General features: G+C 43.6%; 2 protein-coding genes across 2 annotated transcripts; one reads left to right on the top strand and one right to left on the bottom strand.

The window, feature by feature from the left end:
* Positions 1-538: 538 nt before the first annotated feature.
* Positions 539-3,270, bottom strand: LOC124150091. Its single transcript, XM_046522002.2, has 3 exons — positions 2,895-3,270; positions 2,500-2,641; positions 539-2,098 (listed from the first exon to the last, which is right to left on the bottom strand). The coding sequence occupies exons 1-3, from the start codon at positions 3,117-3,119 to the stop codon at positions 618-620; spliced, it is 1,848 nt and encodes a 615-aa protein (XP_046377958.2). The 5' UTR covers positions 3,120-3,270; the 3' UTR covers positions 539-617.
* A 15,874-nt stretch (positions 3,271-19,144) lies between these two features.
* Positions 19,145-19,663, top strand: LOC124150073 (baculoviral IAP repeat-containing protein 7-B-like). The gene has a single exon (XM_046521975.2). It carries the CDS (start codon positions 19,145-19,147, stop codon positions 19,661-19,663), a length of 519 nt encoding a protein of 172 aa, XP_046377931.2.
* The last annotated feature ends 6,292 nt before the right edge of the window (positions 19,664-25,955 follow it).

Raw genomic sequence — 25,955 nt, 5'->3', positions numbered from 1 at the left:
AGATGCGTAAATGCATTTTGCATTAGCTCTATACTTTGTCGTTCCACTGTTTGTTTGAAGCTACACTCAGCAATATTTATTAGGGCGGCCTTTAAATAATCAAGTCTGGACCAGACAAACTAGTGATTGAAAGCATGAACAACGACCTAAGCCGTAGAGGTACGATGGCACGCCATCCCAAAGCATGACTGCCTGCGATCTATTAAGTCGCCTCTTACGACATCCACAGGGTGCTTCGACTTCTTCTAAACGGGTTATCATTGGCGTATATCGCTGGGTAATGTACATCGAGAACATTACTCCCGTTCGTTGATCGTATAAGTTATCGGGCCTCCCTATCCTACCTTGACCTCAGGAATTCGGAGTTGAGTAGGTGGCGTTTTAGGAAATTTATATGCAACTTCGTTTGATTTCCCGAAACTGGCTTAAAACAAGGTTAAAGAAGTGTTCAACACAAATAATCCCGAATTACCGAAATGAATAAACATTTAGTGTGTTTTGTTTGACCATGTGGTTACTTCAAGACAACTTCAAAGAATTTTTGGAAATATCTTTTATTGAAACTGATTCGTTATGGCCTGGTCTGATTTCAGATATTAAGGCCTCTGACTGGATATTCATTGGCCTTTCCTCAGTGACAGAGCGATTGCAGCTACCCGGCCTTTGTCCTGAGCAAAGGTCATCCTGACAGCATTGGCATTCTTCTTGAGAATTGTAGTTGGAACATGATACTCTATTGTTGCCCAGAGACTATCGGTGTCATTGTTGCTCGGGTTGTGTAGTATGTAGAACGAGTGCAGCGTGATTCCATTAATAGTAATTGAAGCCGGGATAAAGTTGGCAGCATGATCTATAAAACTTACTGAAATGCGAAGTTTAGCTACCATAATGTGGTGAAGATCATTGCTGTTGAGCACGATGTTCATGTGAGCTGTTTTCTTTGAGCTGTCAATTGTAACCAACATGTTGTCTCCATAATGCACACTTTCGTACACCGAGGGAACGTGAGTGAACGTGTAGCCTGTGGGAAACTGTAGGAAGCATGTGGCTTCTGGAGGGACAGTCACCTGACTTCTGTGGACATGAATAGGTACTTCCTTATCCAGTTGAGTGGCCTTTCTGTTGTTGAGATACAAACAGGTTGATGTCCCTTGGGTCAAGGTTACCCATCCTTTGTCAAAGGCTAGCTTGACATCAGCTTGAACTGTGTCATAGTTGTGTAGCAGAATGGTAAGCATGTTGGTAGTTGGCTCCACAAGGACATGGCTCTGTATTTGCCGCTCAGCTTGGTGGAACTGACTCTCGGCTCTGAGAAACTTCATAGTGCTGGTGAGGTTCTCCCACAGATGGAAGGCCAGAGCGATGTCTCTCTCGTTGTTATGTTTGTCCAGGATGCTGTAGTTGATGCTTTCTTGGCCTTTCCGATCGGTGTAGTTGAGAAGGAAGGACACGGCTCTCTGAACCACGTATCGAAGCTCAAGAAAGGTGAATATATTCGAATTGTGAAGGTTGATGTAGGCCCAGTCCAGAAAGGTCGATGGTTTCTGAACATCGATGCCTGTGACTTCTGCTAAACCATGAGCTGAGAATATGATTGGAATGTCTTTCCCTGTCATCATATGAGCATATGTTTCCACCATGTCCACGGTTCCAACCAGCCTAGCTTCATTCGGGCCCCAGAAGTGATGCCTGTTCCCCTGAACGACGAAGTGATTGAAAGGATGGAATGAAAAAAAGTCCAGTAGGCCAAGAGACATGTTCATGAATTGTGTCATCATGCTCCATTGACGAAAGTCCTGTTTGTCCATTGTAGTTATTCCACCAGTAAAGGCAGGTCCACCTATTTGTAATTTGGGGTATATGGCTTTTACCTTCTTGGCAACGAGCTCGAATACATTCACTACAGTTGTCCAATTGACATCCAGCTTCCACAGTGTGTTTGGCTCATTGATTGGTTCAAAATACGGAGGGTCGGTGCCGTTTGTACCGTTGTGTATGGCCTGGACGAACAGAGATATGGTTTCTGCTGCAGCATCAAGATTGCTTGGAAAATGCCCTTTATGTGCAGATGTGTCCATCCAATAGGGCCATTGGTAACCTGTGGAAGAGATATCTTTAAAGTATATGTCATGAAATTCATTAGCTGAGATACTGTTGAAAATCAACTCGCATGTAGTTGAGAAAGCCATGATCAATTGTGAAGCACATTTCAAAACTTGATGCATCAGTGACCAAAATGATGTCCGATGCAATTTGTGACAATAATCCTGTATTTTGGCTTCCGTCATACCATAAAGTCTTTTTGTTAATGTGATGCTGGTAAAAGCACCACATTAACAGAAAGCACAGCTATATTCAGCTCTCTTCATTCGTGGTAAATGAGTCAAGACCCATCTCAGGATTTACAAACATTTACACCAGTTGTGTGTGCAAAGTAGTTTCAAAACCATTTTGTACAAGGAATGTCAACCTTGAGATATGCAAGTTTCCTTTACCCACCTTTCAGTTCAAGCATAATTGGTCTGTGTTTTCCATATCTATTCAAATTATCGAGATATTTCTCAACCAGATTGTGTTGTAGCTGCTTGTTTTGGAAGAAGGTGGGATCGGGGTACCCCTTTCGTTTTGGATCCTCCGTCACCTAGGAGAAACTTTAACTTTAACAGTTTGAATAAATACCTCGGACGAAACGAAAGCGAAATAATGATATGGTAAATTCAGTGTAGGTCTACACCCTTTGATGGAAAGATTCACGCTATGATTTTTACAACTTTTGCAAATTGGAAAGTAAATATACCTGTAAAAAAACAGAGAAATAATATTACTGAGTCATCACTGTTAACTGGTTCCTACCAGGGACTGAATACATCCTTGATATAGCTGAAAAAACGTACCTTGTCAAAATAGCCTAAATCTGCATTGAGCCATCTTCCAGTGCGAGCTCCAGTTTTCTTCACGTAGGGTAAAATACTGGGGTTATCCAGCCCCATTTTACCATTCCACCTGTCAGGGTCGAAGTTGGTTCTTCCTCCCTGTACTAGGTACTCTGGGTAAATGGTCACTGTGTATCCCAACACGCATGACAGGGAACAGAGTGCAAGCACAGTGGATAGCAACATGTTCACCCAGCTGGAAGTCCTACCTTCGTGTGTCAGTATCGTGTTATGTCTGGAAGTTCTACCTTCGTGTGTCAGTATCGTGTTATGTCCTGTTTGTATGGGGCTGGTGTTCCGTCCCACCTGGGCTGACGTTGAGCCTTATATGCTTCAAAACATCTGCATTTTTGCGATAAGACATTCACTTGATTTAGATATACAACTGAACCATAGACGGCGTTCCATGGGCTTGTCAAAGCCATATGATTCTAAGAATGTAGTTCCCAGACGATAGGGAGATATCTTCCATTACATAATGTAAATGTTATTATAGGTGTAAGGTTTGAATTTCACTGGGAAGATATAAATACCGAACTGGCACTGCACCTGGAAAGAATCTTGTACCAGAAAGTATGGGAGACTTACTGTGCAACTTCCCACAAAGTCCATTATGATTCCAGTATTGAAGTAACAGCCAAACACAAAAATCCATAATCATAAGAAATCTCTTATAACGTCTACGTCCGACTATATTATGAGCTTGTGTTTATGAGTCACTATCAAATAGTGATGATACCAGGTCTTCTCGACAAGGTGAACATGTCCTGCCCCACTGGTGAATAAATAAGGAAGCTGTCTTCCCCACTATTGCTTGATAGCAACTCGTTCATTAGATTAAATATAAGATATATATATAAGGTGTTGGTTACGGACATAATGGTATTATGTTTAACACTGTATGATTGTTTTTTGTATGCTGAAAAATAAAATGGCAAGAATTCTGACAAAATGAGCGTGTCCTCGTGCAGGTGCGTCTCATGAAGCATCATTTTGTTTGACAGTGCAATTGATGAATTGTTTGGTACAATTGATCTTGATAAGGCATTAACGCTCGGGTAGCGTTCCATGGGCTTGCTAAAATGTAGAAATGTTCTTCTCTGGCGATGCCAAGGATACACGTTCCGTTACGTGGCATTAACATGTGCAAGGTCAAAATTGCACTGGTTCTTAAGGATACAACATATACACATGCACACAAGTTAAGCGCCACCCACAATATTTGTGAGCTGTTACTTTTGGCACTTAATGATGACTATTATAACGAGATGTACGATTGTTATAAGCCGTATATGTAAACCTCATGTGATGCAAAAGTTGTCCCAAAGCAAGTTTATCTTGTGTACCAAAAGAACATGAGCAGAAAGGAATTTTACCGAAGACCAGAAATTGAAGGATTAGAAAACATTGAAAAACCTTTTTCATGTAACTGTCATGATATCAGCAGACCACATCAGGTGTCACATAGACACACCCTAGGGACTGCAGAGTCTATTGCAAGACAGAAACGTCAGTAACTTGTATATGATCCACGGACATTGACCACAGCTTCAACCCTACGCCTCATACTCATTACAAGTCGTTAAATGCTTCTCTGAGGCAAACGGATCCATTCTTCATGTAGTACAGCTTCAAGTCAGGCGAGATTTTGACCTGGGGGATCACGATGTTTGATTTTCCGGCCAAGAATGTCCCAGATATGCCCAATCGGATTAAGATCCGGACTACAGGCCGGCCAAGGAAGAGTGGCAATAGCTTCTTGACGCAAATAAGCCAAAACTGTCCGAGATCTGTGTGGTCTAGCATTGTCGTCCATTTAAACAGGTCTTGTCTGAAGAGGATGGCTGTCAAAATTGAGGGAGTACCACTGGACGAAGAACGGCATCTTGGTATTGTTGGCCATTCAGGTTTCCACGAATTGTCACCAGCGGAAGTTTGCAGCCGAAGGAAACAAAACCCCATATCATGACAGACCCTCCGCCACATGCTAATGTCTTCTGGATGTTCCTTGGTGCAAAACGAGTGTTACCTTGCCTCCAAACACGTATTCGACCATCAACAGTTCGTAGCAGCATTCGACACTCGTCAGACCAATGGATCCTTCTCCAGTGGGCCAAGTTCCATCAACTACGGACACGACACCATAACAGACGATTCCGTATGTGCCTCTCAGTCAGTTGAGGACGTTTTACTGGTCTTCTGGCGTTATAACCAGCCACTCTGAGGCGACGCCTTATTGTCATCGTCGAGAGTCCCTGATGGGTAATCAGTCTTAAATCTGTTGAAGTGGCAAATTGATTTCATCTGACTATCCTGAAAAGACGTCTATCCTCTCTGTTAGAGGTCTTTCTTGGCCTACCAGACCTATGCCTGTCATTGACATCATTCGTTTGACCATGTTTGACAATCAAACGAGTGATAACACTGTGATGACGACCCATTTGTGTTGCAATGGCCCTGCATGACATGCCAGCATTTTTCATGCCTACCACTTGCCATCTTCCAGTGTTTGTTAACTTTCTCATCACCATGGCTGATTTTTAACCTCTATTGGAAGGGGAATCTGAAACTTGAATTTCACTATTTATTGGGTAGGGGAACTGCAGCAACACGTAAAGCACGCTTTCCTTGTGGTATCTGGACAAATTTGGGTTCATGAAACTATGGAAGCCTAATTCAGTCATACATCATCATATTTCGTATTTCTGATTCCCACACGTGAAATCAAGAGACTATGAATATGGTGGCGCTTAACTTTTGTGCATGTGTACATGTTTACCTGTAAAGGGGAGGCTATGTTGTTTGGTTTGTTTGTCGTTTAACGCCACCAACAGCAAAATCCGAGCTACAAGACGCTGGTCTGTAAATAATGGAGTCTGGATCAGACAATTCAGTCACTGACATCATGATACATCGATGTTCGCCATTGGGTTGGTTGGTTTGTTGTTTAACGCCACACTCAGCAATATTCCAGCTATATGACGGCGGTCTGTAAATAATCGAGTCTGGACCAGACAATCCAGTGATTAATATCATAAGCATCGATCCACGCAATTGGGATCAATGCCATGCATCAGCCAAGTCAGCGAGCCTGACCACCCGATCCCGTTAGTCGCCTTTTACGACAAGCATAGTCGCCTTTTACGGCAAGCATGGGTTGCTGAAGACCTATTCTACCCCGGAATCTTCACGGGTCCATCATCCACAATCTTAGTAACTGAAGAGTACATTTCTCCAGCGGTTGTGAGTACAAACATGTCAAGCTGACCAGTTTTCTGTTAATCTGCTTTTCCTACACGAGGAGAGGGGCGGTCGGGTAGCCTAGTGGTTAAAGCGTTCGCTCGTCACGCCGAAGACCCGGGTTCGATTCCCGACATGGGTTCAATGTGTGAAGCCCATTTCTGGTGTCCCCTGCCGTGATATTGCTGGAATATTGCTAAAAGCGGCGTAAAACCATACTCACTCACTCACTCACTCACTACACGAGGAGAAGAAAATGTGCAAAAAACACACAAAAATGTTGTTTAGTACTGCGATTTGCTTTGTTCTGTTTTGAAGTCACCTGCATCTGTACTGTTTTAGTGAACGGGGAGAAAATTGAACATTCTTCCAAATTTTGAATTTGAAATGTGACGTAAACCCATCTCAGTTCTCTTTTATAAAGCCAAAAGAGAAAAAAGAAAAAAAGGCTTCACCAAAAAAACCGCTTCACACTCCATTATTATCAAAGGGTCCGCCGAATATTACCAGCTGGGCGTTACTGAAGCCTTAAACTACAAACAACAAACGGAATTCACAATTTCACTCTGAATCAAGACAACTAGAGGCTAATATTTTGCAAGCTGACAATTGTCAATAAGTTCTTGCCTTTAATTACGTTTGCTAAACCTCTATTAAGAATCTTGCAATTCCATTGGTTAATCTGTACCACGTGACGAAACAATACACAAAATCACGTGACTGACACTGACCTCGACATTCGTCACCACTCGCCCCTTTCCGTAACCTGCAAGAAGACTCGTCCCCCTATCGATGAATGTTATGTGCGAAAATACGACAAACCAATCAGAATGCGCGCATGATTTCGAGTTCTTTGTCAAATAATCCCTCAGAAATATATTTTTATTTTACATATGTCTTGCACCTAAAAATATACCCAAGACACAGTTAAATGTGTTCAACCATACTGTATAATTCCGCACGTCCCGATGTGCTTTAAATTGCATCTGAAATATATATAATATATGTGGAAATATATGTGAACCATTACGCAACGAGTTGACAATTGTTTTAGGTATGCCCACTTGCGCTAAGACGGAACCCAGTCGCAAAAATGGCCATGAGAGGAGCACGAGTCGCTATTCGGCTTGTCCCGGAATAACACGAGTTGCTCACGAATGTGACCTCGAATACTTCCTCCTAATATGAACACAAATGACCTGTCACGTGATAAATATAATGCCTCGTCTGCCAGAAAACAAGATGGCATCTGGTACTAGAATTTCACGGTTCGCAGTTAGGTCACTGTAATGAAACATAGGACAGTTTAAAGGCTTCAAAACATTCAAGTGAATTTCGATTTTCCATGATTACGCTTGACGAGGTCCATATGCGAAAACAAGGACCCTCGGATCCGGTCACACCGACTCAGGGCTCGGGTCCTCGGGTCCTTGTTTTCGCATATGGACCTCGTCATGACTAAATAGTTGTAAAATGTTTAATCATGTTATACACCTTTATATGTAACATGTAACTCAGACACAACTATGTATTTCTTCTACTTCTGTTCAAGCTAAATTGGGGGGCACGGGTGGCCAAGTCGTCTAAGGCGCCGCGATTCGCTGTGCAGAGTTGCGCTCCTTGGACACGCCAGAAACCTATGATTGTGGGTTCGAATCCCGGTTCGCCCCGATTATGTTTCTAGGTTTGTCAGCACCATACCCGTGCTCGTGGGTTTCACCGAAGTGGTAAACGTCTGAGACCTGCATCACTTCGGGCTTTCCTCCCACATTAAGCTGACACGCCGTGATATAACTGGAAATACTGTTAAAAGCGGCGTTAAACCCAACTCACTCACTCACTCACTCAAGCTAAATTGACGTTACGTTGAATTACTGGAATTCCAACAAACCATTGTCAGGCCCGAAGGAACAGGGGGCACGCACGCACGCAATCACATACAATCACACACACTCACTCACTCACACATACACGCACGCACGCACGCACGCACGCACGCACGCACGCACGCACGCACGCAATCACATGCAATAACACACGCGCGCGCACGCACACACCCGCACGCAGTCACGCACACTCCTTTATATTTGTACATCATACGAGATATTTTTGAATTGATTGCACATGCGCTATTTGTAGGCAGTTAAGGCTCTTTGATAATGTTCACCTAACCACTAATATTAGAATTAAGACCACCTTAGTCCCACGTTACTCCCGTTTCACAAAATAACCGCCGTGATCTGAACTCGGGGTGTTAACCTTAGCCCTACGGTTGCAATCGCAAGGCTGTATGACATCGAACCCATTACCCGAAATGCGGTCCAAAACGCGACAGTTTAGAATACACCCAACCCAACCACCATCCCCATGAAATTCCTTCCTTATTGTCACAGAATGGGTTCAGTATTCGATTATTTAACTCTCTTGTAAATTTGGACAAATGAATGACTCTTGTAGCATCATCGGCAGCTGGAACAATCTGAATTTTGTAAAAGTGATTGTATACTAATACCACTAAGACACACGTCAGTGTGACCTTGTTCCAGTGTCTGCCTGCTAATAGGGCGGCACAGTAATTGCTCTCATTGTAACAGGTGCTTGTCATAAATAGAGGAGATAAGAATCAGCATTTCGCTGTTTAGAGCAGGTGGCACCGTGAGAGATATACACTAGACTGAGTCGGTATGTTTATGGGGAGTAGAAGAAATGATCCATTACGATCCGCTGTGTAGAGTTGATGCCCCTGAATTCCTGGATTCATGACCTTCAATCCAAATCCAAATTCAACCCTATCATGATCCACTGGATGACCACACACATGATCTTGAATTAAACGCTGTGTGCCAGTGCGGGTCTATGGAGGGTCTGTCATGGTTCCACGTGCGACCCGTGAAGATCCAGGGAAGAACAGGTCTTCAGCTACCCATGCTTGTCTCCCCCCTTGAAGATCCGGGGTAGAATAGGTCTTCAGCTACCCATGCTTGCCGTGACCCGTGAAGATCCGGGGTAAAATAGGTCTTCAGCTACCCATGCTTGTCTCCCCCCGTGAAGATCCGGGGTAGAATAAGTCTTCAGCTACCCATGCTTGTCTCCCCCCGGGAAGATCCGGGGTAGAATAGGTCTTCAGCTACCCATGCTTGTCTCCCCCCGTGAAGATCCAGGGTAGAATTAGTCTTCAGCTACCCATGCTTGTCTCCCCCCGGGAAGATCCGGGGTAGAATAGGTCTTCAGCTACCCATGCTTGCCGTTACCCGTGAAGATCCGGGGTAGAATAGGTCTTCAGTTACCCATGCTTGTCTCCCCCCGTTAAGATCCGGGGTAGAAAAGGTTTTCAGCTACCCATGCTTGTCTCCCCCCGTGAAGATCCGGGGTAGAATAGGTCTTCAGCTACCCATGCTTGTCTCCCCCCGTGAAGATCCGGGGTAAAAAAAGGTCTTCAGTTACCCATGCTTGCCGTGAAAGGTGACTGTGCTTGTCGTAAGAGGCGACTAACGGGATTGGGTGGTCAGGCTCGCTGACTTGGTTGATGCATGTCATCGTATTCCAATTGCGTGGATCGATGCTCATGATGTCAATCACTGGATTGGCTGGTTCAGACTCGATTATTTACAGTGCGGCATTAAACAACAACAAACAAACAAAAACAAAACCCCGAGCAAACGTGGTTCCACTTGCGTCTCTCAGTTTCCTGTAGTTTACACTTTCCCTAAAGTTACTTCCATCAGAGGTACAGCGCCATACGGAAACAGCAACATGGAAGCCATCCTCAACAGGTCCTCCCAAATACTCTGCTGAAAGAACCCTCAAAAGTGATTTTAGATGTCATATTTTTATATATGTATATTTCATATATCATAGTATTACACACAAAAATGGTGATCGATTGTTTAACATTGGCACACATCATTGTCATTGACCCAGGTTCCATATGGCACACATGGAACAGTTGACTTTCAAGGTAAAGGTAATCTGTTTCCAATATCCAAACCTGACTGGCATCGTCGTCCCATGGACGCAACCAGATCCCGAATTGTGAACTGCCTGCAGTGCCTGTGCCAGCTGTCGGAGGTTCTGTAGTTGTAGCTGACGTGATGTTAGTCATTCATCCAGTGCATCCCATAAATGTTCGATTGGGTTGAAATCTGGAGACATGGAGGGCCATGACAGGACCTAGATGTTGTGATTCCTGAAAAAGGCTGTTGTCAGTCGGGCGTTGTCTTGTTGGAAAATGACGTTCGGATGATGCATAGTGGGAAGGACATGTGGCCGAAGAATCTCATCCGTGTAACGTTGTGCCCTTAAATTCCCAGAACTTGCACCAAGTCTGTTCTACAAATGAAGGAGATGGCTGCCCACATCATCACACAACCACCACCAATTCTATCCACTTCCTTATGCAGTTTCGTGCATAACATTCCCCGCGGCGCCTGCAAACATGACGTCTATCTTCCGCACAGCAAAGCTTAATACGTGACCAAACTTGTCTCCATCGCTGTTGTTGTCATACTCTGTGGCCTTGACGGCACTGACGTCGTAATCGATTATGCAGGTCCGTCAAAAGACATCTAGAATTGGTCGTCTAGCGCGAATACCTTCAGCACGAAGGACGGTTTCTCACTGTCTGGGCTGATATCCTACGCAATCCTAGTATTGCCGTAGTTGTAGAGGTAGTTCCTTCACGTAAGTGACGTAGCCGTAGGTGGTCGACCGAATCTGGGAAGGTCACTTCTTGTCCAGTGTATCTGAAACCGATTCCACGGTCTTGTAATGGTGCTTGTGGCTACAGCTGAAAATGATTCTCCTGTTTGCAGTCGTCCGATGGCGTTATTGCTTTGGGCTTCCGTCAGTCGTAGCATGTTTCCGCAGTTAATTAGCTGTAAGATTGTGACGTCATGATAGAACAAGTTTTTATCGTGAAATCAACCACGCCTCGTTTTTCATTGTTCTTTGCGATTTATCGCGTAGCTATCTTATATATCAAAATAAGATATACATTTCGAATTTGTGACAACTGAAGTTTATTTCGAATAATCTGATTTATTTATATTGTTAAGATCGATGACTAATCAATACATTTGATCAAACACACAGTTTTAGGTTTACAATAAAAACAGGAAATACAATGGGTCAAATATGTGACAGAAACAATAGATAACATGCACTTCAACATATGTCCAGAATTTTGTCGAGTGACTTGAAACAGGTCTGTCTCCGTTCTTGACTCCAGAGTAGTGTTGGAGTGATTGAGTGAGTGAGTGAGTTAGGTTTAACGCCGCTTCTTACAGTATTCCAGTTATATCGCAGCGTGTCAGCTTAATGTGCGAGGAAAGCCCGAAATGATGCAAGTCTTATACGTTTACCACTTCGGTGAAACCCACGAGCACGGGTATGGTGCTGACAAACCTCGAAACATAATCGGGGCGAACCGGGATTCGAACCCACAATCATATGTTTCTGGCGTGCCCAAGGGACGCAACTCTGCACAGCGAATCGCGGCGCCTTAGACGACTGGGCCACCCGTGCCCCCAGCAGCGTTAGAAGCTGTCAGGAATGCGGTGTTTTTAGATAGGTATCCCATCCGCTCTTGGCAAGTAGATAACAAGTCATGTCTTAAAAGGCCTCGAATGGCTTCCTAGAAACTGTCCCATCCCGAAAGTTATGTTTGTTCACAGCAACCAGGGATGGTAACGCTTATCACACGCAATTTTAAAATCCGGCTCCTATAGGCCTAGGCATTTTATTAGCGCTTCAGTCATGAGCTGCCACTGACAATTACCCCTCTCCCATGTAGTTACAACAATCTCTACTGTCACATTAAAATCAAGTCATCGTATCCCAATTGCTTGGATCGATGCTCATGATATCAATCAGTACCCGAGGGCCTTGGATCTATTACCGTAGTTACTCCAACAAGAACAAAGAGTGATCTTCGTTCAACAGCTTTATTCACTCTAGCCCTGTTGGTCAACCTACTCTATGGTCACTCTGTTTGTTTAGAGACTTCGGCCGCAAGGCTTCAGTCCCAGTCAAAATACTGGAGGTTGAGTATGGCACTCCGAAAGTGAGATCGAGACCACGGTGCCCAAGTGGGATCCTCCAACCGCCCCGAACCTCGGGATCCCTCGTCTTTTTAATCCCGACCTTCGTCACGGCTTTACTCATGTTTCCTTTTTCTATTGGTCAGCCACCTTTCTCTCCCCTCATTAGGTCGTTCTAACCCACTCTTGTCTAATATCAAGATCCTTATTAGGACTTGTTGGAATGTGAACTCCTCAACTTTTAGCCCCTCATATTGCCTACTTACTTAATTACTGTAGATGTCTTAATGAGTTGATAATTGGTGTAATTTCATGCCTATAATACTAGCTATGAATACGTTAGCAACACAAATAGAAGAGAGACAAATTATGTATCATGTAATTACGAAAGCCAAATGTTGCCATTTTGGTAGCATCATTTTCGAGTATTTGTCTCGTTATTTCAATTAATTATTATTTTTCCGAAATTTCAATTATTTTCTCGTTATTTCATTTAATTCCTTTTTGGGGAAATTTCGATTTGTTTCTCGTTATTATGTTTATTTTCTCATCACATAAACTATTTTCTCGAAATTTCGAAAACAATTTCTCGTTATTTCGATTATAGTACATAAACTTGAAATAACCGGAAAATAATCGAAATGAGGAGAGGTCTGTATGCATGAAATAATGTTATGATCAGGAAATTAACATTAACAGCAACAGGTAAGGTCCCGACCACCACGCGTGCAAAGCAAGATTTATTTTTTGATTAAAACCATGAGCCTGAATAATTTTTCGAAAAATTAATACCTTGCAAAATATTTTTTTATCAATTATCTGAAGTATAAGTCCTTTTTTCAAGAAGTTTTAGGGGTAATTCGATGAAATCACATAGTTATCTAAGTACGTTCTGTATCGATCTATGAATTCAATGTAGTTATTTTAACCCACATTTACAATGAAGTGGATCTAAAAATATCTCGGGATCCCAGTCGGAGGGCGGGCCAGGAAAGCGACAGGTATGTGATTATGTGTAGCATGTGTGGTATGTGTAGATGAGTAACACTGACACTCTTGTAAGCATCAATAGCTGCATGCAATTGTAATGTTCACAAGATAAGCTTAAAGCGTGGAGAGGAGTCTTAACAAACACGAAGAGCAGATTCCTTCATCAAATATTCGTTGCTTTTGTTTCCGTAGCCATTCGGCTTGTCCCGGAAAGACACGAGGTGACACGAATGTTACTCAGAGGTTCAAAAACTCATTTAAACAGTTCCGTTCCATTTGAGAAATTATTAAATTGGCAGTACATAACTTTCTATTATTATCAACGTGGATCTAAAAATAGCTGTTACCGGTAAAAGCCGGGAATAGAAACAAATTCGATTTGTCGATCCTGTCACAGGACTGTGAATTATTAATAGCAATGACGGACACAAACCTAGACGTTGTATTTCATAAAAATAGATCTCCTACTAGGCTATTAAACGTCGAAGAGAACTGTCTTGGGTTTCTTAAATGTCCATGGCTAGAACTTTATGTCTTCTGTTAGGATATCTTTTTATAGCGTATGACCATATGTTACCCCGGTTCTAAAGAATGCCTGTGTAGTTTGGGGTTTCACTGATACAGTTGATTCAGTTGGTGTCCATGTTTTAAAACGTGTCCCTACATCTAAGGTGGAACACGCCAGCCTATATGCTCTGCGGAGAAACCAATAGAATACCTCTGTACACCAGCATTAAAAACGTATGATTGCATTTTTGTATAAATCTGTGTAGCATGTGAGGTGAAATAGGGTTTAGCGCTGCGTCCAAGATTGTTGCACTTACATAGCGACGTGCATGCATGTGTGTGTGTGTGTGTGTGTGTGTGTGTGTGTGTGTGTGGCGGCTGCTTGTACTTCCGGTCTGATGCCGGTTTATAGTGCGAGCCCACTGGGTTACCATGCCGCAGTTCAACATGAATACCCCACTCAGACACAGTATACTTACTTACTTAGCACCTTAATACCGAGCGCCAGAGAGGGTAACAACAAGTACCATCGTAAAGCTGCTTTTGGTATGACGCGGCCGGGGATTGAACCCCGGACCTACCGCTCTCTGGGCGGACGCTCTACCACTTCACCACGGAGGCGGTCTAAAATTGTAAGCGGTATAAATAACAATAAGCTTGCGGAAAGTATATATGATATTATCTTTAAATTATACATGGATACCAAGGATAATTCGAAATTGTTAAGTTTATTATGGATTTATTAAATAGCTGTGACCCGAATTATGGCGGGATACCATCACTAATCAGTATGCTTGTGACAGACAATCGCTTCTTCCATTGTTGAAACAAGATTTACATATCATTTTATACAAAGTTGGCATCATGACCGAACGTATTCCTCTCAAGGTAAATTGTACTCCTGCATAAAACCCGAGTTTGGACAAGATTCCTATATCCGTATACGTTGTAATAGTTCACAGCCGTTGCCCAAATGGTACGTTCTCAGTTGGCGATCAGTTTCATTATCTATTTGAATGCATACATTTTGTATACGAACGCCAGTGCTATTTAAATATATAGTTCTATGCGAAACCAATTTCTCATAAATAACAACAACTGTTAGCAATAATCAACCACCTGTCATGGGACATCTGAGTAACGTCATCACTTATGTTTACAAGAAAATATAATGTTATAAGTCCAGTATGCCTGTGTTGAGTGCACTATCGTGTAATGCATGCACTACTGTGGATGGTCGTTTAGGAATACTTCATCCACTGATTGATTAACTCGTTGATTTATAGAAAAGCTGGTTGAGTAACTGATTTAGTAACTGATCGATTCATCGATTTATTGGTATATACCTAACGCGGGACGCATAAAACCACATGAACCCCTCGTGACACTGGTACTGGGAGAGAAATAAATTTCTGAGCGGGAGAATAAATCCGAAGCAAATAGCTGCACTTTGCATACGAGTCATTGAAAGTCACATGGCACAGCACAAGTTAACCTCAGCTCAATCAGCAGCTGTTGCGGAATGCCCATCAGTTTTCAATTCACGTCAGTTCTTTTACAACAGAAGATTGAAAACATGTCGGCAAGATACATTCGTCGCAGCAGTATCACGGGGTGCATGGGCGGATACAGCTTTTTTGAAAAGGTGGGGTGCACAATTAAGATCTATTTATTGTCTTTGGTCCAAACACCCACCCACCCCTCTGTATCCGCCAATGGGGTGTATGTGGCTTCATGCGTTCCTCGCCTCCGGTTCGTGGTATGGAATCTAACGTGGGACGCATAAAACACATATACCCCGAGTTACCCTGCTTCAACTTATTATCAACGTGGATCTAAAAATAGCAGATACTGGAAAACCCAGGCATTGAAATATGTCTTTCTTGTAACAGAACTGTGAACTATATATAGCAATGACGGAAACAAACCTCCACGTGAACATTGTGATGTTTAGGGTCAGTGTGATCGCTATGTTTCTCGCTATCAGTTGGTGCTTCAATAACACGTATATCACGCCTTATATATTCGTGCGATAACGAACAAGTATTTTCAACACCCCAACAACCCCTCAAAAGATGGACAGACAGTTATCTATATATAAACATGATCTTTATCTGAAAACAGTTACAGACGATTCGTTGATCTGATAAGTGCATATATCACCAGCTAGATGTTGGACCACTTGGACTCACAAACGCTCGACAGATAGATTCCTGAAGAGATGAGTGCAAATATTTGGATTAATTTTCAGTGACTTCTATATGCAGTTATACTGTCGCAGTGTTTCAAACGACACAGAATTATTCACAGGTAAATGCAGAGATTTCTTGGCAGGTTCGCAGTGGTGATTACACAAGTAGAACCGCACAATGCAGGTTGAATCGTAGCCTTTAATTGAGCAGCCCTGTCCTGGAGTTTTAGAAACCATTCGGTGCCATGCCAGAGACGGCACTAGTACAAGAACAGCTGCTGTGACGCATCAGCAAGGCGACAATATCAATGTCGTAGGGCGGAAACGACAATCATTGAGTTCTAAAATAGAGAACAATTGTTCTAAAACACCGAACGTCAAACGGGAAAACAATACGCTTTGTCATTTGAGTTTGCAAACCCGGATAAAAATGTTGTGTTATTACCGTCCCATGCAATTTTCACAAAGCACTTACAAATATGGCACATCTTCGACTCCCGTAGGGGCGGTCGGGTAGCCTAGTGGTTAAAGCGTTCGCTCGTCACGCCGAAGGCCCGTGTTCGAATCCCGACATGGGTACAATGTGTGAAGCCCATTTCTGGTGTCCCCCACCGTGATATTGCTGGAATATTGCTAAAAGCGGCGTAACAACCAAACTCACTCGACTCCCGTTATCCCGGGATAAACAGGCTTCTTGCAGGCTCGGCCTTGAATGGTTGGCTGAACTCTTGGTCTTGGTCGAGGCCAGTATGAGGCATCGTTGTATGTTCCTTCCCTATGTTATTGTATCAATATTATCATTTTGTTTACTGATGTCAGATAATGATAGACTGATATCACAAGTTCGATTTCATGATATTATACTAATTATTGGTATCATACAATATTATTGATTTAGTGACATCAACAATTGATTTTGTGATGTCTTATTATCGAATTATGATATCAGTTATCAATATGTGAAATAGAAATGATGAGGATTTTAGATATCAAAAAATCGATTTTGTGATATCGTTGATATCCTTTTCCACAATGTTATCTCCCTTGAATAATTGAAAGAGGATTTTGTACACTTCAGTTATTTCTAGAATGTCATGTTAAGCTTGTCGAATGTATTGATACCTACTATTAACAAATGACAAACACCAAGAAATATATCCCTAAAACCAAATTCATGATATAATAGACAGACGGTACTATTGACAAATAAACTAGTGTCCAAAAGAAACGATACCAACTTATTTTCAAAATTGTTTTTTACTAAGTGAAATGTCAAGTATGAAAACATGCCAATTCGTATTGCCCATCCCAAACACAGCATAGTCGATAAAAAATACCGGGAACACGTGATCACTTCCGGGAAAAAACGTCAATTTCGTGAAAGTGACATTTCCCTCTCTAGCATGTTCTGCACGTGCAGAAAAACTGTATAAAACGGCTGATCAGACACGTTGATATCACAGCAACAAAAAGAACACAAGATATGCCACGTTTGACAGCCATCGAGAGAGAGAGAGCCGTTGGAATGGTCCAACAAGGAGCGTCACACGTCGACGTCGCCAGAAGGTTGGGCTGCGCACGCATCACTATCACCAGGTTGATGCAGCGGTTACGTCAGACAGGTCAGACGTCAGACAGGCCCAGGAGTGGAAGACCACAAGTAACCACGCCCCGTGAAGATCGTAAAATCCGGGTATTACACCTGAGGAACCGCACCGTAACAGCGACGTCCACGGCGGCTACAGCACTGGGACACAGGATCAGTCGACAGACCGTCTACAGGAGACTACGGCAGTATGGTATCCGGCCACGTCATCCCTACCGCGGACCGCTCCTGACGCCTCGACACCGGAACAACAGACTGATCTGGGCCAGGAGAGTTCGACGTTGGCAACGGCGGGACTGGGCATGTGTTATGTTCTCTGATGAGAGCAGATTCCTCATCTTCAGAAACGATGGAAGGCAGCTTGTATACCGACGATTTGGTGAACGTTTTGGCGCCTAACTGTATCCAACAGGTCCGGCCGTTTGGAGGTGGAGGGTTATTGGTTTGGGGTGGCATATGTGGTGACGTCAAAACGATGCTTGTCGTAATTCGTGGAAACCTGAATGCACAGCGCTATCTTGATGACATCCTACGGCCTGTTGTGAAGCCCTTTATTCAGCAACAGCCTCGTGGACTCCTTTTCCAACATGACAATGCAAGGCCACACACAGCAAGATTGACACAGAACTTCCTTGCCAACGCCAACGTACAGGTTGTGCCATGGCCCGCATGTTCACCGGACATGAATCCCATCGAGCACTTATGGGACCACCTCGATCGGCAAATCCGACGTCGCCGTGTGCCTCCAGTCAACGTCCAGGACTTGGAACGATGTCTCCTCGAGGAATGGCAACGCATCACTCCCAACGTCATCAGACGTTTGACGTCATCAGTCCGTAGGCGTGTTCTGGCATGTATTGATGCTCACGGTGGACATACCCGCTACTGACTTGACTTTGAGACGTGTGGTGTGACATTTCCTGTTGTTTCTGTGATCAGTGCTCTAACGAAATGTTCATTTTTTGACCCCACCCATCTTGAAAGGCTTTTCATATTGGTTGTACAGATTTTATTGAAATGAAATTTTTGTACAGATGTTGTGAAAGGATTTCTCAAAAGCATAACACCAATCCTAAACTTCTGCATTGTTTAGTTTTTCTTTTATGTCGTTGCAAACAGGTGGTATAGTTTCTTTTGGACACTAGTTTAGTTATCTATGGCTTTAAGGAAGAATTCTTAATTATCATTAAAGAAGAAGTGTATTACTGATACGTATCAAAAATATTGTTTTACATCAATATATAATTTTCGAATTTGTGACATCTTAAGTTTAACTGGATTATAACGATTTATTGATATTGTAAGGAAAGGAATAATCAATGAATTAGATTCAAACACCCAGTATTAGGCTTACAATACAAAAGGACATACAATGGCTCAAATACGTGGCCGCAGTAATAAGTGTCGAATGTCTTAAAGCCGTTCTTATCTCCAGAATAGTGTTGGAAACGGACATGAATTCCTTATTCGAATTCGGTTCATTTGCACAAAGCTAACAAGCATCAATAGTAGCCCACCTTCCGACTCTGTTCAGATTCTTGTGTAATTGAACCACGTTACTCGCTTTTTTAAAGAATGTTAAAATACTGCATGTGTAATAACTGCATATCGAGTTTTGATTTTCTACAGATAATACAAGATGTCAAGTCCCAAGAGACCCAAGCAGCAACGCGTGTCGAGTGAGGCGCCAAAGCACCCACAGTACCAAACTTACAGCTCACGACTTGAATCATTTGTCAACTGGCCTGCACGGTACGTCCCGAAAACACCCGAGCAGTTGGCAACAGCCGGGTTCTTCTACATCGGGTCAGCTGACCGGGTCAGGTGTTTCCAGTGCGGGATAACTCTGAGAGACTGGGAGGAAGAACATGACCCTGTGGCCGAACATGAGAGATACTCGGAACACTGTCAGTTTATTAAGAAAACGGAACACATTACAGATGACCCGAATAACAACCAGTCATGTTTTAGCCTTATCACTCAACTTAACTTCATCGCAAACAAGATTTTCAACACTGACAACACTGTGGCAGCGAAAGATGTCTCAAACTTAGAGGTGAAGGTTTCACGAATAACACGACCAGGCGAAGACAGTGCTACTTTCCTTAAGACCACTGACAAATATCAAGATGATAACATTAATGTCATCTCCCAGTAATGCTAATGCACGGAAAAGAAGCATGGGTGAACAATCCAGATTGTGCAGATTGTGCACAAACAAAGATGTCTCCGTCATCTTCCTGCCTTGTGGCCATCGTGTCACGTGTTCATCTTGCGAGAACAAAATTGACAAATGCATGGTATGTGAAGCGAACATTCGGGGACGGTCGAACGCCGCTGTGCACTAGTCTCTCGTCAAGTCACCGAATCACATAACAGGCTCATCTTCCATGGAGTTGTTCCAGGGATTCAATGGCATTCTGGATATCCAACACATCCTGTGAACAGTTTTATTATGAGTGAAGACCACGTTGCATCTTAAATACAAATCCCACTGAGAATTTACAATGGTTCATCCTTTAGTAACAGTCTAATATTACAGTAAACTCTGAAATAATTCTAGCTATATCTCATTCCGCTTTCAGAAAGAAACTTTAGCTCCTTAAGATCGGTTAGACCAAACTTACGTTTTAGTAGTAGATTACATTGATCTTATTAGCCAACTATAGCTTTGTGCAAGTGGAAGGTGATTCTAGCCAAGAACAAGATTCCAGTCTAAAGATTTACACTGATTGTAGCCTTTGAGATTATTCTTTGAAAGGGCTAATTTATGAAAACTATAAAACCGATTGAGGTGCAAACTGATAGACAACGTCGGCGTTAAACTTACAATTTAATGACATTTAGAAACGTTGCGTTTGTATCTACGTTGCTTATAAGGAATGATGTTAGGTCTATGTGAACCTCTCACAATGGGTATATCTGTCCTGTTAGATGGAGGTTCGTACATGCGAACTATTAACCTGTCCCCTGTTATGTTGCTCATTAAGGCAGTTTATTAACGTGTACGTTCGCTGTTCTTTACAATGTAATAACCTGTTTTTTCACTGGTAACAAGCATCTACCTCCAACACAGTAACCTGGCATACCTGAATTGGCATTTCTTAAAATAGTTACCGATCTTGGAACCTAAAGGCCTTTCGTTATTGAATCTGAGCTCCCGAACAGTTTAGCCACTGAGACCCTTAGCCACTCAAGCTTTCGAAATATTAGAATTTATTTTTTTGAAAATGTGAGAAAATTATGCTGGTTTCTTTTCGTTATTGTAAGTTGATCATAATCTGATAATATGTCATTGCGTCTGAAATGATTTAATAAAAATACAAACTCTATATTTATGAAAGAAATAGCTGCGTTGCGTTGAACTTGCGAAATAGACGAGGTATGTCCACGTCTTAACAGGGCATCAAACAAGCAAATATTTGCTCGATATTTGAAATATCTACTCAGTTTATTTTGACGTAATTGGATTTCTTCCAATTATGTTTCTAGGTTTGTCAGCACCATACCCGTGCTCGTGGATTTCACCGAAGTGGTAAACTTCTGAAACCGGCATCACTTCGGGCTTTCCTCCCAACGCTGCTTTTAACAGTATTCCAGTTATATCGCGGCGTGTCAGCTAAATGTGAGAGGAAAGCCCGAAGTGATGCAGGTCTCAGACGTTTACCACTTCGGTGAAACACACGAGCACGGGTATGGTGCTGACGAACCTAGAAACATAATCAGGGCGAACCGGGATTCGAACCCACAATCATAGGTTTCGGGCGTGCCTAAGGGACGCAACTCTGCACAGCGAATCGCGGCGCCTTAGACGACTGGTCTACCCGTGCCCCCTTCGCTTTACAGGAAGTTATAAGAATAAGATATAGTAATTTTAAGGATTCGCTCAAAGAATTGTTTTCGATGCAGCCTGCCATTAACTGGCTAGTTTTGTCATTAAATGTGCTTCTGTAATTAGGCGCAGATAAAATATCTCTAGGGTTTTCTGTACAGATATCCTACTCCAGTGAAGATCCAGGTTAGAATTGCTCTTCAGTAACTCAAACCTCTCGTAAGAGGCGACTAACCGGATCTGGCACGTTGTTGTGGTTGATGGATGTCATCGTATCCCAACTGTGTGGATCGATGCTCATGATGTCAATCACTGGATTTTCTGGTCAAAACTCGATTATTTACAGACCGCCGTCATATATCTACACTATTACGGAGTGCGCCGTTAAGCAACAAGCACACATATATTTACTCTTTTCACATGCGGTTCTTTCCTTTAATTTCTCTGAAAATAATATGTTATATATGAAATAAATGTAATATACTACCACTGGAAATTTTCTGTTGTGTTTTCATCATAACACGGACGTTGATAGTGATAGATTTAGAAGCGTTATAATGATTTCCTGCTGTCAATGAGCACATATACCTTATGAATAAACACTGGATGTAGCGTCATTCAACCGATACATCCTTGTCAGTGCTGACCTTCACTCATACTGTCAAATAGTCCCTTGTACACCTACTTGACACTGGTTGGCTACCCGGCACACAGTTGTATTGTGACGTTTCTCAATCGATCTATTTATTCAAGGTGTTAACTATAACCCATATTTACAATTGTAACGTGGATCTAAATATATCTCGAATTCCCAGTAGGTAGGCAGGACATGGAAGTGACGGGTGTCGTGTGTGCTGATGTATGCTTAACTGACACTGACGTACAGGGAAATCATAAGCTGTAGACCGGTAGAGTTACAACTATCGTAGCAGAGAGTTTTGTACAACTTTAGGCAGAATTATGAAATTATGAGGGAAAAGCGTATACTCATATCAAGCAGGACCCGGACCCCCTGGACCCTCTGTCCCCACCGCCACCTCCCACCCACCCTTTTTGAAAAACAAATGTGGTATGTTGTAGGCAGTACAATTGACTGAGAGAAGATTTTGATGCCCCTATACGCCCACACTTAACACTTGTTCCCGCTGAAAGCCAACACTTACCGCATGTCCCCACTATAAGCCCACACTTACCACCTGTCTCCACTATAAGCCCATACTTACCACCTGTGTCCACTATAAGCCCATACTTACCACCTGTGCCAACTATAAGCCCACACTTACCACCTGTCTCCACTATAAGCCCACACTTACCACCTGTCTCCACTATAAGCCCACACGTACCACCTGTCTCCACTATAAGCCCGCACTTACCACCTGTCTCCACTATAAGCCCATACTTACCACCTGTGTCCACTATAAGCCCACACTTACCACCTGTCTCCACTATAAGCCCACACTTACCACCTGTCTCCACTATAAGCCCACACGTACCACCTGTCTCCACTATAAGCCAACACTTACCACCTGTCTCCACTATAAGCCCACACGTACCACCTGTCTCCACTATAAGCCCACACTTACCACCTGTCTCCACTATAAGCCCACACGTACCACCTGTCTCCACTATAAGCCCACACTTACCACCTGTCTCCACTATAAGCCAACACTTACCACCTGTCTCCACTATAAGCCAACACTTACCACCTGTCTCCACTATAAGCCAACACTTACCACCTGTCTCCACTATAAGCCCACACTTACCACCTGTCTCCACTATAAGCCCATACTTACCACCTGTCTCCACTATAAGCCCACACTTACCACCTGTCTCCACTATAAGCCCACACGTACCACATGTGCCCACTATAAGCCCACACTTACCACCTGTCTCCACTATAAGCCCACACTTACCACCTGTCTCCACTATAAGCCCACACTTACCACCTGTCTCCACTATAAGCCAACACTTACCACATGTGCCCACTATAAGCCCACACGTACCACCTGTCTCCACTATAAGCCCACACTTACCACCTGTCTCCACTATAAGCAAACACTTACCACCTGTCTCCACTATAAGCCCACACTTACCACCTGTCTCCACTATAAGCCCACACTTACCACCTGTCTCCATTATAAGCCCACACTTACCACCTGTCTCCACTATAAGCCCACACTTACCACCTGTCTCCACTATAAGCCCACACTTGCTACCTGTCTCCACTATAAGCCCACACGTACCACCTGTCTCCACTATAAGCCCACACGTACCACCTGTCTCCACTATAAGCCCACACTTACCACCTGTCTCCACTATAAGCCCACACTTACCACCTGTCTCCACTATAAGCCCACACTTACCACCTGTCTCCACTATAAGCCCATACTTACCACCTGTCTCCACTATAAGCCCATACTTACCACCTGTCTCCACTATAAGCCCACACTTACCACCTGTCTCCACTATAAGCCCACACTTACCACCTGTCTCCACTATAAGCCCACACGTACCACCTGTCTCCACTATAAGCCCACACGTACCACCTGTCTCTACTATAAGCCCACACGTACCACCTGTCTCCACTATAAGCCCACACTTACCACCTGTCTCCACTATAAGCCCATACTTACCACCTGTGTCCACTATAAGCCCACACTTACCACCTGTCTCCACTATAAGCCCACACGTACCACCTGTCTCCACTATAAGCCCACACTTACCACCTGTCTCCACTATAAGCCCACACTTACCACCTGTCTCCACTATAAGCCCACACGTACCACCTGTCTCCACTATAAGCCCACACGTACCACCTGTCTCCACTATAAGCCCACACTTACCACCTGTCTCCACTATAAGCCCACACTTACCACCTGTCTCCACTATAAGCCCACACTTACCACCTGTCTCCACTATAAGCCCACACTTACCACCTGTCTCCACTATAAGCCAACACTTACCACCTGTCTCCACTATAAGCCCACACTTACCACCGGTCTCCACTATAAGCCAACACTTACCACATGTGCCCACTATAAGCCCACACTTACCACCTGTCTCCACTATAAGCCCATACTTACCACCTGTCTCCACTATAAGCCAACACTTACCACCTGTCTCCACTATAAGCCCACACTTACCACCTGTCTCCACTATAAGCCCACACTTACCACCTGTCTCCACTATAAGCCCACACTTACCACCTGTCTCCACTATAAGCCCACACGTACCACCTGTCTCCACTATAAGCCCACACGTACCACCTGTCTCCACTATAAGCCCACACTTACCACCTGTGTCCACTATAAGCCCACACGTACCACCTGTCTCCACTATAAGCCCACACTTACCACCTGTCTCCACTATAAGCCCATACTTACCACCTGTCTCCACTATAAGCCCACACTTACCACCTGTCTCCACTATAAGCCCACACTTACCACCTGTCTCCACTATAAGCCCATACTTACCACCTGTCTCCACTATAAGCCCATACTTACCACCTGTCTCCACTATAAGCCCACACTTACCACCTGTCTCCACTATAAGCCCACACTTACCACCTGTCTCCACTATAAGCCCACACTTACCGCCTGTCTCCACTATAAGCCCACACGTACCACCTGTCTCCACTATAAGCCCACACTTACCACCTGTCTCCACTATAAGCCCACACTTACCACCTGTCTCCACTATAAGCCCACACGTACCACCTGTCTCCACTATAAGCCCACACTTACCACCTGTCTCCACTATAAGCCCATACTTACCACCTGTGTCCACTATAAGCCCACACGAACCACCTGTCTCCACTATAAGCCCATACTTACCACCTGTCTCCACTATAAGCCCACACGTACCACCTGTCTCCACTATAAGCCCACACGTACCACATACCCCCACTATAAGCCCATACTTACCACCTGTCTCCACTATAAGCCCATACTTACCACCTGTCTCCACTATAAGCCCACACGTACCACCTGTCTCCACTATAAGCCCACACGTACCACATACCCCCACTATATGCCCATACTTACCACCTGTGCCCACTATAAGCCAACACTTACTATCGGTCCCCTTATAAGCTAACCCCTATTACCTGTACCCGCGATGAACCCGCATGTGCCACCTGTTCTTGCTTTAAGTCTAAGGCGCCGCGATTCGCTGTGCAGAGTTTCGTCGCTTGGGCACGCCAGAAACGTATGATTGTGGGTTTGAATCCTGGTTCGCCCCGATTATGTTTCAAGGTTTGTCAGCACCATACCCGTGCTCGTGGGTTTCACCGAAGTGGTAAACGTCTGAGACCTGCATCACTTCGGGCTTTCCCCCCACATTAAGCTGACACGCCGCGTTATAACTGGAATAATGTTGCTATAAGTCCACAGAGGTCCCGGCCATTGAGGGATTCCCTGTATATAGAAGGTCGATTCCTTTGGAATAGATAATTAATTAGAAACGCAACCTTAACAGAAAGAGGCTGAATACCATTTCCACTCGCTTGCCCAAGTGAATGCGTAATTAGTGGTAAAATTCCAAATATATTCCGTATTGCGGACGGAACTGTTAGAAACGTGTTTCCATGTTTCGATTGTTGCTAAACTTAATTCAGACA

Source organism: Haliotis rufescens, unplaced genomic scaffold (assembly GCF_023055435.1).
Source record: "Haliotis rufescens isolate VD_foot unplaced genomic scaffold, xgHalRufe1.0.p SCAF_1, whole genome shotgun sequence".
In the NCBI taxonomy this organism is placed as follows: domain Eukaryota; kingdom Metazoa; phylum Mollusca; class Gastropoda; order Lepetellida; family Haliotidae; genus Haliotis; species Haliotis rufescens.
Note: the sequence above shows the minus strand (reverse complement) of the source record. Positions and strands in the feature narration are given on the sequence as shown.